Here is a 12853-nt window from a genome sequence, read left to right on the forward strand (position 1 = left end):
AGAAAGCCTCAAAAAAATAAATAAAAATAAAATTTGTTCTTAATTGAGTGTTATGCTATAGGATTTTACTTCAAAAAATCCAAAAATTCAAAAGTTATCACCCAAATGCAATATAGCTGACACTGTTTAATCAAGGTTGCTATCCAAACTGACAGAAAGAAATGCCCCTCTTTTCTCCCAAAAAGTAAAGACTAGCTTTTTTTTAAGGTTATTTTGTAATCTACACTGCACTTGGTCATGCTTACTCATACTAATTTTAGCTTAACTTATTCAAATAAGGAGGAAATGTATAATGTTAAATATGGTCAAATTCAAGTGGTCCTACATTTTGTGACATAAGATAAATTACTGAAACTGTGTTGTTCGCCCAGATTCATACTGTTAAACTATGGGCTCTGCTTTTCTCTCTCTTTTCCATTGCCTTCTTGGGTACATCTCTTGTTAAGGATTATGGTCAACTGCCTTTTATCTGAGATATTGTGAAGAATTCAGAAATCACAGATAATATGGCTGCTGCAGGAGTTTTGGGGAGCAAAGTGCAAAGACACACTTGGTGGCAGTGCATGAGTCTGGCAGGGCTTAAAGACTTTGGATTGGGATGGCCTGGCACTAAGCCTGTACGTCTGTACAGTGAGGATAATCAGCTGAGATGCAGTCCTATGATTGTATCTCTTGCATGTTCCATCTCCATTAAAGCAAAAGGCAAATACAGTTTATTCCGTCTTTGATGGAAAGTGATGTCCTAGCTGCAAGTCTGATGCCTTATTTTCAGTATTAATACAATAAGAAACATCTTTCTTGGTGTGTATTTTGTCAAAGGAAGAGTTTGTAAAGGAAGCTTTAAGCCTAAGCTATGTGTAGTGAAGATACAGTAAGGTTAATTTTTTTGATCAGTAAAATGCATCATTTCAACTTTAAGCACGGGACATGATTAAAAAGTAAGCAGATGATCATGTGTCCCCTCCTCAGTACAGTGCCAGGTTTAGGTATCTGACCATCTAGGATGGGTCTGTTCTTCCTCCCTTCTTTTTGAATTGTGGTTATGATTATTCAGGATTTGTATTATAAGTACTGCTTAGTGAAGGCATTGTAGAACTGGGCTGCTTGTGTTTAAATTTCCTGAATGTACATAAAAATCTTCCACTAATGCTTTTCTCTAATGTTTCATGCTTTTTTGTTCTTTTTACACAGTTTCCTAGATTGTATTTTTGCTGCCAGTTGCTAAAGGTTACTTAGTTTATCACAACACTTAAGAGAATATTTTTGCTACATTAATAAGCTGTTACTAGTATAGATCAACAGTCAGTTTGACTCCACTCTGTTTTTGGGGGAGGTGGAATTGTTTGTTGTTGTTTTTTGTTTTGTTTTTGTTTTAACATCAGCATTTTGCATGAGATTTAACTGATATTTTCTCCCTTTCAGCAAGCTACATTGAGCGACCTCAGCTGATTCGAGCAAAAGTGCCAATAGTGAAATTCAGGGATAAAGTCAGGCAAGTACTCTGTTCAGTGTCATTTCTTAGACTCTGATACAGGAAAGTACTTACGTACTGTGCATGTGAGTAGTTCCACTGAAGTCGTGCTTTGTTTACATTGTACTGTAGTGAGATTGCAAATTTGTACAGCTAATGTGCAGTGGCAATCGGCTTACCTCCCTGATAGCCTGCAACAGTTTTTGTGGTTGGGATGCTGTTTAGTTTCTGTGATGTGAATTAATAGCATTATTTGGTGTATTTCTATGGTCAGTTTGTGTGTAGTAGACTCCAGTTAACAGATGCTTCCTCACAGGAAAATAAAGGTGGGAAGAAAACTGCTGTGAGAGATGACTTAGCTTTCTGTACAAACATCTTAAACATTGAGCTACTTAAGGAGTAATTCACAGCTTTTGTATTGTATAAACACTATAAAACAAGCCTTAGTTTTTTATAATGACAGAGTTTTCTTGATTAAAAATGTGCTAACTATTCATTTTAGAAGACTATATTCTGCTCTTTTATAGGGAGGTATTCTGTATTTTGACAATGTGTAGTATAAGATGCTCTATTCACAACATTAGGTACTGATTTGGTAGCCTTTTATTTTTTTTTAAAAGAGGGAAGTGATTGGAAAGAAGTGGATGTGTTGTAGGTTATTGTGTTCATTATACAATGAATGAAAAAAAGTAAAAAGCACTTTGGTTGGGAGTCTGAGTAATGTTCAAATCTTCCTATATTTGTAAGACTACATTGCATAAGAATTATGTATGTTGCCTTCATGTAATAACATAGTTTCGCTATTCTTAGTAAATAGGACTTTGAACAACTTTTTTGTGTCTAACTGTCTGATCCTGCCCACACACGTCTAAAATTCTGCAACCCTGTCTCTCTGGCCTTTAAAAAACAAACCAACCCACTTCTCCGGTCTCTTTTTGTGTGGTATTCTTTTATTGGAGCAAAAACCCTGCTGTGATGGAACTGAATCTGTTATGTTCACAATTCGAATTAATAAACACCTTCCAGTTATGCTGCTCTTGCATTTGAGATTATACAATACTTTTTAGGGTTTTGCTATATACTTTTTTCATTTACCCATAATCCCATATTTACTTCTATGTGGTTGCCTACCTCTTAAAGATTAAAATATTTTTTTGTCTAATACCTTTTTCTTTTACCCAGTACAGTAGCTTGTTTCTCCCATGCTTTCTGAAAGTATTAAACTTGTCAAGTTAAAATTTGGACTATACAGCTTGCCCACATACAACAGTGCTAGTCTTTCTATGGATACATTAAATGATAAATTCCTGGTAAAAATCTTGAAGAAATCACAGAGGTATAGGAAAAATATTTCTTCCAATTTTAAATCAGACTTTAAAAAGAAACTTTTAATTATGGAAGTGATTAGGTAAGAAAATGGACATTCTTTGTAGGCATTTATAGTCCATGCTATAGTCACTTGCAAAAAATGTGACAGTCATAATATTCATATACTTTACAGACAGGATTTGAAGAATTCTTTCTTTCCTACTAACTCAAAGGATAATCTTCTCAGACTAGAAGCTGCCCATTACATTTTTGGGGGAGAATAAAAACCAGTACAGTTCACCATCTGGTTTTTCTTCTGTCCCCAACCCCATCCAGGTATCTTTCCCTTATGTACCTTTTCACTTCCACCCATGTTTTGTCTAACTATCTGTCTCTTTCCAGTCTCTTACCAGCCTCTTTCGTGTGTTTTCCATCAACTCATGTACATACTCATTCCCTCTTTCCGATGAATTGGATACTCTGTACCCAGGGGACTAAACCTGTTTTAGCCAAAACCAGAAACTAAATGTGAGAAGTTTCCTGTCAAAGCCAATTTTCTTGAAGCCCAGCTGCTGGGGAAGGTGGTAGAATTCAATGGGTGCCATCTCTGCAGCCAGAGACGGGTTCTAAGGTGGTGTGTCAGTGGTCCATAAATGCCTGAAAATTGCACCTTGCCCACTTGATTTGGTGAAAGGAGAAAAAGGATTCAGTCTGGTTTTGTTTGGTCTCCTTTTTGATCTTGGAGGCTTCTTAATGCYCTAACAGTAAGGGAAGACTGCTTGCACTTAAAGATTTATTATCCCTATTCTTTGTAGTCTTTTCCAGGAAATAATTCTAATACCGGCTCTGCTACCAATCAGGCCTTTGATTAATTAACAGCATTTCTGTAGTGCAGAGGATACAAAAGCTTTCTGTTCTGCTGCACTTGATGTGCAGTTGACTTTTTTCTTTTTTTTTTTTTTTCCTCCTTTAGTGCTTTTGGTAGAACTTGAGTCAAAACAGCACAAATCCCTTTTCAGTTGCTGTAACTGCAACATTTAGTAAATGTGCATATTAAAGTACAATAGAACTACAATAGAACTTGTTTAATCAACATCTGGTAAAAAGTAATCTTGCCAACTAGAATTATCTGGAATTACATATGCTGCCTGACAATTTTCTTTACTATATTTGCACCTATAATGTTCTTATTGCACTTAATGTTCTTATTGGTGTTCGTGCTTATTTTAACAACTATCAAGCAGTAATTCAAGCTTGTTTATTTCCTGTTGTGTTGTTGTTTACTACCCTCTCAAAACATCTAAAAAGTCATGTTGAATATTAATTCATGTTTTAAATTATGTAATTTTTTTGATACAAAGGATGTTTTACTGTAGTTAATGTCAAAAATCTGTTCTGTATATTTATAAATAGCTGTACGTTGCAGATGCCTACTGTTTTGTCAATAAGAAGCTCTTCTTGTTGCAAGTTAAAATGTTGTTATCGTTTACTGACCATAAATTTAGATATTGTATCTTGAGCACTGTATTTAAGCTGCATATGCAATATGAAATTCAGATTATTTGGAGTGGTAAAATAAAGCAGGTAATACTTGTTTGCTATGCTCTTATTTGCTGTTAACAATATGAAACAGTTACTAAAAATTGCATGCTCTGAAACAGATAAGATGATTTTCACAAAACATGCACTGTTTACTAATAAATTTCATTTCAAAGTGCTTGTTGCTTACGTCTAACCATCATTGCAGAACTGAGCAACAGTAGGGGTACTGAAATGTGTTGTTAAACTGGAATGTGTCAGGAATACGAGTAGTTAAATTTGAAATGTGTAAGGAGATTCTTACCTTCTGAGCTATTATAGTTGGTTCTCCTTCTCAGTTCATTGGTGTGATACTCTAAACTAAAACCTCAGAGAATCCTGCCTGGCATCAAAAGATGTTTTATCAAGCCCACTATCTGTTTTATCAAGCCCACCATCCATAGTAAATCATGTATTTGAAGCCTAGTTGGGAAAAATATGTGTTTAAAAAGCCAACAATTATTTGATATATTAAGTTGTCCTAAGGTCTAAACTTAGTTCTTCCTGCATCCTCCACATAAATCAACAACCACATTTGATAACAATGGAATTCAAGTCCATAATTGTACCGTATGCGAATCCAAGATGGAAATCATAGCCTCAAAACTCTTACTTTTTGAAGAAGGAAAATCCTAGAATATTGTCTTAAAGTTGCACTTTTTTACCTCTGTCACTAATAGGTAATAAATATTCTGAAATTGAATGCCATGACATTTGATTCTTTTTCTCCTTCTCCATAGCTGTGTGGAGTTTGACTTGAATGTAAACAATGTTGTAGGAATAAGAAATACATTCCTTCTGAGAACCTATGCATACAGTAAGTTTTTAATATATTTTCTTATTTCTGTGAATTTTTGCCTGCAGTTTTAGTTTGTATTTTAGTTTTCATAAACYAATAAAATTCAGTTGAATATATTATATTAAGTTACTATGTATAATTACCTAATTAACAACATTAGATAGCTTTAAGGTAATTTCTTGTTTCTCTAAATGTATGGAGAAAACCATCAGCTAGCTGTTTTTAACTGAATATTGTAGTAATCAGAAGATGACAAATTATCTTCATATTAAGGTCCACATATTTATTACAACAGCTGCTTCAGTCTTCTGCAGATAATGAGGTGGGGAAAGAGGAGCAGAACCAAATACATTATTGTATTATTCCCTTTGTACCAATGATTATCATGTGATACCATTTCCCGTTTCTTTTATTTCCCTACAGCCACTAATAGGTATGTGTGACTGATAGCTAGCTGAGGTTATGTCTTACGATACAGAGTCTTTCCTTGGAAAATCTGAAATACTACTTCAGTTTTTAAACTAACCCCAAAACAAAACTGGGTTGTGTCTCCTCAGTAGTTTGCATTTCAGTGGGAGATTGTGGAACAGACTTCTAAAGGGGGGAAGTAATAAAAACAGCACTCAGTGCTAAGCTAAGCTTTTTTTGCTTAGCATCACGATGTCATTTGGCAGATAAGTGCATAAGGAGCAGACCTTGGGCTAATGCCTCTAGGCCACCTGCATTTCTCCCTTTACCGCCTCCTTCAGTTCTTGCATACATGAATTTCTTCCTTTTTAGGGTGGGAAATTTTCAGTACAAGTGATGCTTACTAGCTACTTTTGACTAATACTTAGAACAGAGTCATTTCACAGTGTCCCGTATTCAGGGGGGATCTTGTCCTGAGAAAGTTGTTTAATTGTGATTTCCTCATACACCCAGGAAGGCATCCACCTAGAAAAGGATTTCCTTCTAAGCTTAAAAAGTTTAGAAAAATAATCTTTGCCATTCACAACTACAGGTATGGGGTCACTTCATTAAGTCTAATGTTAACATTGTTCCCAGCTTCTGCCACTGGTTTCCATGTCTTGCCACTTATTCCTCTCAGCAAATCACTATAGGGACAGGCAGGAATCCAGATGTGAAAAAAGCAGTGGAAGGGGTCCATGTGGCCCAATTCCTTTCTTTCTTTCTGTCTTGGTGTCCACCTTTAAGTATTGCAGGCTCCTTAATATGCTCAGTCAAAATTAATTTAATGTTTCCTGATGATAGTGATAAATATCACTATTTTCTTGAGGTCAAGGAGTGAGTTACTAAGGGAGACTTTTGATTGAAAAGATCATCTCCTCAATGTGCAAGACCTTCATAAATGGGCAATCTTTATCAAGCATAGTCTGTCCTCTTCTTTTGGATAAGAAAACTCTAATGTGACTTCAGGCAAACAAAAACAAATGAAAACTATGGTCAGACATCTAGTGTCTTTACATACTTTTAGAAGTCTCATCAACCAGGTGGAGAACATTAAAGGTATTAGCCTGCTCACTTAAAATTTGCGTGGCTGAAGGGCTTCACCCTGCACGCAAGAAAAAAAAATTACCTCTATTGTGTAAGAGATATGGATATTTTTGTTCCATGGAATTAGATGTTCAAGCAAGCAAGGGGCTGGTTAACTTAGTGAGCATGATAAAAAAWATATATATATATTTATAAATATTTCTGTGGATGCTCTTCTGTCTTTTCCAAACCAGCCCTTCTATGTTGGTGCATCAGGCGCTGTAGAAGAGATCAAAGATTATATGGCTAAGTGGAGCAGAAGGTCCACAGAAGGAGAAAATGTAGGTAGATTAAGTAGAGCTAGTAACTGGAATCTATTGCTTTTGTGTTATCGGTTGGTTGCCTAAGGAGGCTTGTCTGGACTTAAGTCAGCAATTGATGGGTGGGTTTTTTCAATTAGAGTGGAAGCTGGACCTTTTAACTTTGAGCAAATGACATTACTGTGCATAATCTATTCCTTCAAGAAAGACTAATGTAAGAATGTCAGGAAAAACTTACTGACAGCCTTACACACTAATTTCATTATATATTAACAATGAATACTAGCAGACACAAAACCTGATCTCAGAATGAAGTTAACTAAAATTAAATCCTTTCCATTGTGACGCTCAGAGTAAAGTCCAGTTTAGAATTTGAGCCTATTTGCATTTGTCTCATGAAAAATCATGTTTCTGTTATTGAGAATGTTATTGTTACTTTCCATATACTAATTTTCTGCATCTTATTTAGTAACGGTCATAACTTTTAATCCAACCACTAGTGAATGATGTAGAGGATCAGGTGACTGGTGGCAAGGGTTTTTGTTTTTAAGAGGTCTTCTAGATTTAATTCAGGACATTCATTACAAGAAGACAAGTGCCATGTTCAGGGACRTGTCTGCTGAACCATTGTAAATAGGTTGTAAGAGGCAGGTGGTTTGACGGGATTTTCAGAATAACAGAGAACACAACTGGCGCTGTTATGGAAAGTGTCTCTTGTCCTGGATGAAGCAGTTGCCAGTTGGTGTATTCCTGTCCTGATGTGCAGCATACAAAACTTTGCACAAAGATGTCAGGTTAGAAAAGATATTCCAAAACACATGATTATCTGGTCCATCATAAGGCAGTTCACTGGGCTGATGATCAACTTCCACATATCTGCAAAGAATAAATGAAGTATGCTGTGAGCTCCCTATGAGGTGATGGTTAGTGACATCTCCCTAAAATGTGTTACAACCTTCATAGAGAAGTCTACCTACATTCTCCTGCAATTCAGAAGATCAGAACTGGAATGTGACTATAATATTGGTGTCTTTCCTGATGAAATGGATAATTTGATTTAATGTGATATTTTATCTAACAGATCTCATCTACAAAAAAACTACTGAGAACCGGGCAATTTTAGAATTAATGTTTGGATGCAGTGTTTACTGCTTTCATGGACCCTGAGGAAGCATGAGCTCTGTGTCCTCCAGTCAGAAGAATTCTCTTCTCTGTCCTCAAAGCTTATATAATCTAAATAAAAATTTACATTTGGTCTGTCCTGGAAGCAATTTAATTCAGGAAATTAGTACAATGAACTGGAGGGAACTGCTGCATTGACTGGCACATCCAGTTTTGTCTCATCTGCAAGTTACCTGGCATGGCCCTTGTAATGCATCTGTGGATCTTACTACTCAAAAGATGTTTTCAAATGCAATTTTTTTTTCCTGATTTTTATAAGATGGACAGTAGTTGTAGGATAACTAAGTAAAGTCTATAAATGGCTTATAAGAGGCAACTTTAGAGTGCAAAATGAGTGTCATATTGATCAAGCGGGAATAAAAATTAATGGATCACTGTCTAGTTATTGTGCTTTTTTGATAAGTATTTATTTTACTTACAGTTGAGAATCGAGTTCGTCCATTAGTACTGGTTGTTAAGAAGTGGGCGAGTTTTCATGACATAAATGATGCCAGTCGTGGTACTTTAAGCAGCTATAGTCTTGTGTTGATGGTTTTGCACTATTTACAGAGTAAGTATTTTTTGCCTTTTGAAACTGTTCCTTTTAAGTTTGTATTTGTGTAGCTTTCCCCTTTAAAATTAAACATCAGCAGGAATCATTTTCCCCACAGAGAAATCTGAAAACAAAGTGGTTCCTTCTCCCTTTCCTTAGTGCTGCTTTTTATCTAACAAGCGGACCTGTTCTCTGGAGTCAGAGTTACCAGCTTAAAAAAAAAATAAATCAATGTACCTGCGGGATGATGTTGTGTAACTATAAAATAAACTCAAGCTCTCGTTACCAAAACCCTGCCCTTTGTTAGATATCCACTGTACAGCGGGTAGCGAATTATTTAGTAGYTCCAAGGGAGAAAGCTAAACATCACAATTTCAAGTTTCTTGTATTTGGGAACTTCCAAGGAAACTGAAGGGACAACAAATGCTGTGGGTTGGTTTTTCTCTGTTTTGATAAGCCAAGGGCTGAACGTGGGGGCATATATATGCAAGAATGCACATGTAGTTAGGAGATTTTCTAATTACTGCCTTTTGTGAGGTGACTGCTGTCTCATGAGAGGTTGGGATATTTGACTGCCAGTGGCAGCATCTTTTTTTGACTTTAATATATCGAAACATTGCGCTTCTGTCTGGAGCTGGGAGAYCTTACCTGTGGAATTCAGGATCCCTGTTGAGAAGTCAAGGAAGCTCTGCAGTCCGGAAATGTTCCTGAAGAATAGATTGAAATGAGCTCATCCCCCTCTTAGCTTCTGTTATTAGAGAAATCCATGTTTGTAACTTTTGTAAGTTGCAATTCTTGTTTAAGGCTTAAGGAATTGCATAAGAAACCATTTAGCTCAGTATGAGACTCTCATTTATTGGGAGACAGGTGATTTCAGAAGGGTAAGCAAGAAACCCCTGAGGTCTTGTGGAGTAACATGCCTGTAGAAGTATTTTCTTAATTCCTGTCAGTTCACATATAGACTTTGTATTTTGCCGCTTATGATCATTCTTTGTTTTAATTTTTTATAACATGCAGATTGTTCTTGTTCATTGTATTTATTTTAATAACAGTGTATTCTTAACATTTTATAATCACATCTGTAGGTAAACTGTGTACATTTTCATTTTAGATTTTTCCCTTTGTCAATGTGTAGTGGGTTTTTTTTGTTTTGTTTGTTTTTGTTAATCRGATAAAAAGAGACAACAATTCTGTTTAGTTCCTTTGACAGCTTGTTTGACCTGGAATAGAGATACCCACTGTAGAGTGGGTAGCCAACTATTCAGTAGTTCCAAGATCGTGCTACACCCACTCTATACTAGGGCTGAAAGTTTTTTATGACAGTTGACTCAAGCTGGTAGYTTTCTTTCAGCTGAACAGTATCTGTAGTATAGGACCTAGGAAGGCATTTTGTGTGTTTGAGATCCAGTTGTCTGGGTTACTTCTGAGTTCTTTGATTCCTGTAGTGTGTGCATATTATTAATGTACCAGTCATGAGGATAGTAGGATGCAAGTTAGTCTGTCCTGTGCCTGTGTTCTTTTCTCTACATTTGCTGTGGTGATATTCCATAGATTTGTTTCTGTGAAAAGAAAAAAAAAAAAAAAAAAAGTTGCAGTCTGTTACCACAGCTCTGAAACAATATTGTAGATGATAGATCTTTAATATAGATTCTTAACAACAATTAAAAAAAAAAAGAACTGTTGTTTGGAAGAGATGAAATGACAAATCAACTTAAAAATAAAATGGCTACGCTGATTATTAGATACAAGAGTGAAACTGCTGAGAGCTACTGGGTGCAAAGATTGCTATGCAAAGGTGAAGCACATGCAGCAGATGAGTTTCCTTACACTGTCTAGCAATTAGTGACCATCTTAACTGCAACTTGGTAAGCATTTGATACTGCTGGTATTAGACTTTTAGTAGAAGCAGGCCTTTTCACTTGGAAATTTATTCTCAAAGTATATTTTCTGGGTATTACAGTAACTCTAGAGACTGACTGGGAGTGTGGAATGTCTTGTATTAGGTGCTGTGTGCAGTCATGAATAGCCAATTACTGAGCTGTGCATAAAAGTAATGCACAAAAGGGAAGAGAGTGGGAGTTGCAAGCAAACAAACGTGTGGGCTTGCAATGATGTTAACAACTCTGCAAGCAAGAGGGCATTTGCTGTAGTCATCGGGGCAGCTGCCACAGCTGTCTGGGGAAGAAAAAAATTTGAATAATTCTTTTCATGCAGAACTGTGTGATCAGTCAGCTGCCTATGAAGTATCAGCAGTCTGAGGCCAGAGGTGGGGAGTTTTGAACCTGTGCTCCATGAGCCCTTTCTGCTAAAAAGGCTGGAGAAATGTGGCTCTGAACATGTATCTGGTGCCAGCTGTTTGAATCCTAATGTTTTATTCCTTCAAGTTTCAACTTTTTTTCTCACTTCTACCACCTGTATATGATACTACTGAAAGCAGCTTGTGTCCTAATCATAGAATTTGCTAGTAGGGCTTTTGTTGATGGTACTGGGCAGGAAAACAGCCAGAAATAAAAGCTTTCTTTTAACATTAAATATGATCTCTCTTCATTAGGCAAATTTCTTTCCTGTACTACTTAATCTGTTTCCATTTTCTTATCATACTAGTGTGGAAGTCTTTTTGACCTAAGATTAGTGTGGCTTGAGTTTATTTTGTAGGTGCATCACTGTTTTGTGCATGAACTTTCCTCCAGGTAACAGGTCCAGTTATCTTGTACAGTAGGAAAAGAAAAGCTCAGGTGGCAAACGCTAGTGGTAAGTGGTAACTTTTCCCCTTAACCCCATCGTCTTAATGCATCATGCAGACCCAGAAATTAACATGAAATATCTCGATTACTCATACTGCTCAGATTTTGTTGCCTGTTCTTTCAGTATAGCAGAGAATTGGAAAATATCCAAGATGTTGTAGAAATAAGATGCTCTTTCATATTTCCAAACACCCACAAACAAAATAAAATGATTATTAAAACAGCTGTGATCATATTCTTAGCAGTCCTGCTAGTTAATATAGTATCCTCTTTGAAAATATCCCAAGTATATTCTGAGAATTCTCCTGTTCTGATTTTTTTCGTCCCTGTAGAAAAAAGATGCTTGAACATCTCTTCCCCTGTAAGACCTTGTTTCAAGGGTGAATTAAATCCCAAGTCAGTCCTGTGTGTTGAACGTAATTATCGTTTTCCCAGTGAATGATATAGACCAATTTTGTTTAAAAAAACATGCTGATGAAGTGATCTTGAAACCTCACTACCAGGGGTGATCTAACAGTACTGTAGCTGCTGTGAGTGGGACGTGAATGTTTTGGGATTTTTTTTTTCCTGTCTCTTTGGGTATCTGTAGCACCACCTGACCTGGGAGATAATTCTTTATCTTGTTATTTTTAGTATGCAATGTTTTTTACCTGCCCGTGACTTTCATAAAAAATGAATTATTTAGTTTCTTTTGTATTTATTAGTATCATTAGTATATGACCTTTATATCCTGCTTGCTGTTTAGTAGACCAGCTAACAGCATTAGATTAAATCTATTTTTTTAGTGGGGATTTTGCTAGCCATGGCTGCTAAATATGTTGGGCATTTTAGCTGTAGTTCAAGTTACTTTTGGAGACTCAACATTTTAAAAAAAAGAACTTTGCAGCTGAAGAATGTATATTTATCCAGAATCTGGAGACTTCCTATGCTGTGATAAAATCATCTAATATAGTCTGATTATATTAAAAAAAAAAAAAAAGAGAGAGAGAGAGAGAGCAAATGTGAAGCTATGATTGACTGCTCTTTAGGGAGTCTAGGTGAGTTTCCTGTGGCCTTGAATTAACATGAATTTTAAAAGGCAAGTGGTATCCAGCTGCTGTAGAATTTTTCTTGTCTTCTACAAATAGCAATATCTTAGTAATAGCTTTCCTTAACTGAATTAACTTCTTATTCTACCATAGATAAAATGTAGTGATAGAAAGATTTGTGAAATAACTTTTATTTTACAAAATGAATGAAAGTGAAGTTCTGAGTAGATGTTTCTAACACAGAATTTCAGACCAACCCTTTGGTGTAGTTGATATGATATTGTTTCCTGTGAATTACATGAATCACAGCAACTTTAAACTTTTTTTTTATAGCCCTACCTGAACCCATCCTTCCATCCCTCCAAAAAAATTACCCAGTAAGTGTTTCTTATGAATTATTACTACATCATATATGTGT

General features: G+C 36.0%; 1 protein-coding gene across 3 annotated transcripts in view; it reads left to right on the forward strand.

The window, feature by feature from the left end:
- Positions 1 to 12853, forward strand: part of TENT2 (terminal nucleotidyltransferase 2) — a 44109-nt gene that overhangs the window by 12687 nt on the left and 18569 nt on the right. For all 3 annotated transcript variants that reach the window (XR_003254836.1, XM_026073774.1, XM_026073775.1), the window contains exons 7-10: positions 1423 to 1492; positions 5098 to 5174; positions 8553 to 8681; positions 12769 to 12812. Coding sequence is in view for 2 of the 3 variants with exons in the window: in XM_026073774.1 (XP_025929559.1) it covers positions 1423 to 1492; positions 5098 to 5174; positions 8553 to 8681; positions 12769 to 12812 (320 nt within the window). In the remaining variant the exon portion in view is untranslated. The remainder of the gene's footprint in view (positions 1 to 1422; positions 1493 to 5097; positions 5175 to 8552; positions 8682 to 12768; positions 12813 to 12853) is intronic.

This window comes from Apteryx rowi, unplaced genomic scaffold (genome assembly GCF_003343035.1).
Source record: "Apteryx rowi isolate R43461 unplaced genomic scaffold, aptRow1 scaffold_377, whole genome shotgun sequence".
Lineage (NCBI taxonomy): Eukaryota > Metazoa > Chordata > Aves > Apterygiformes > Apterygidae > Apteryx > Apteryx rowi.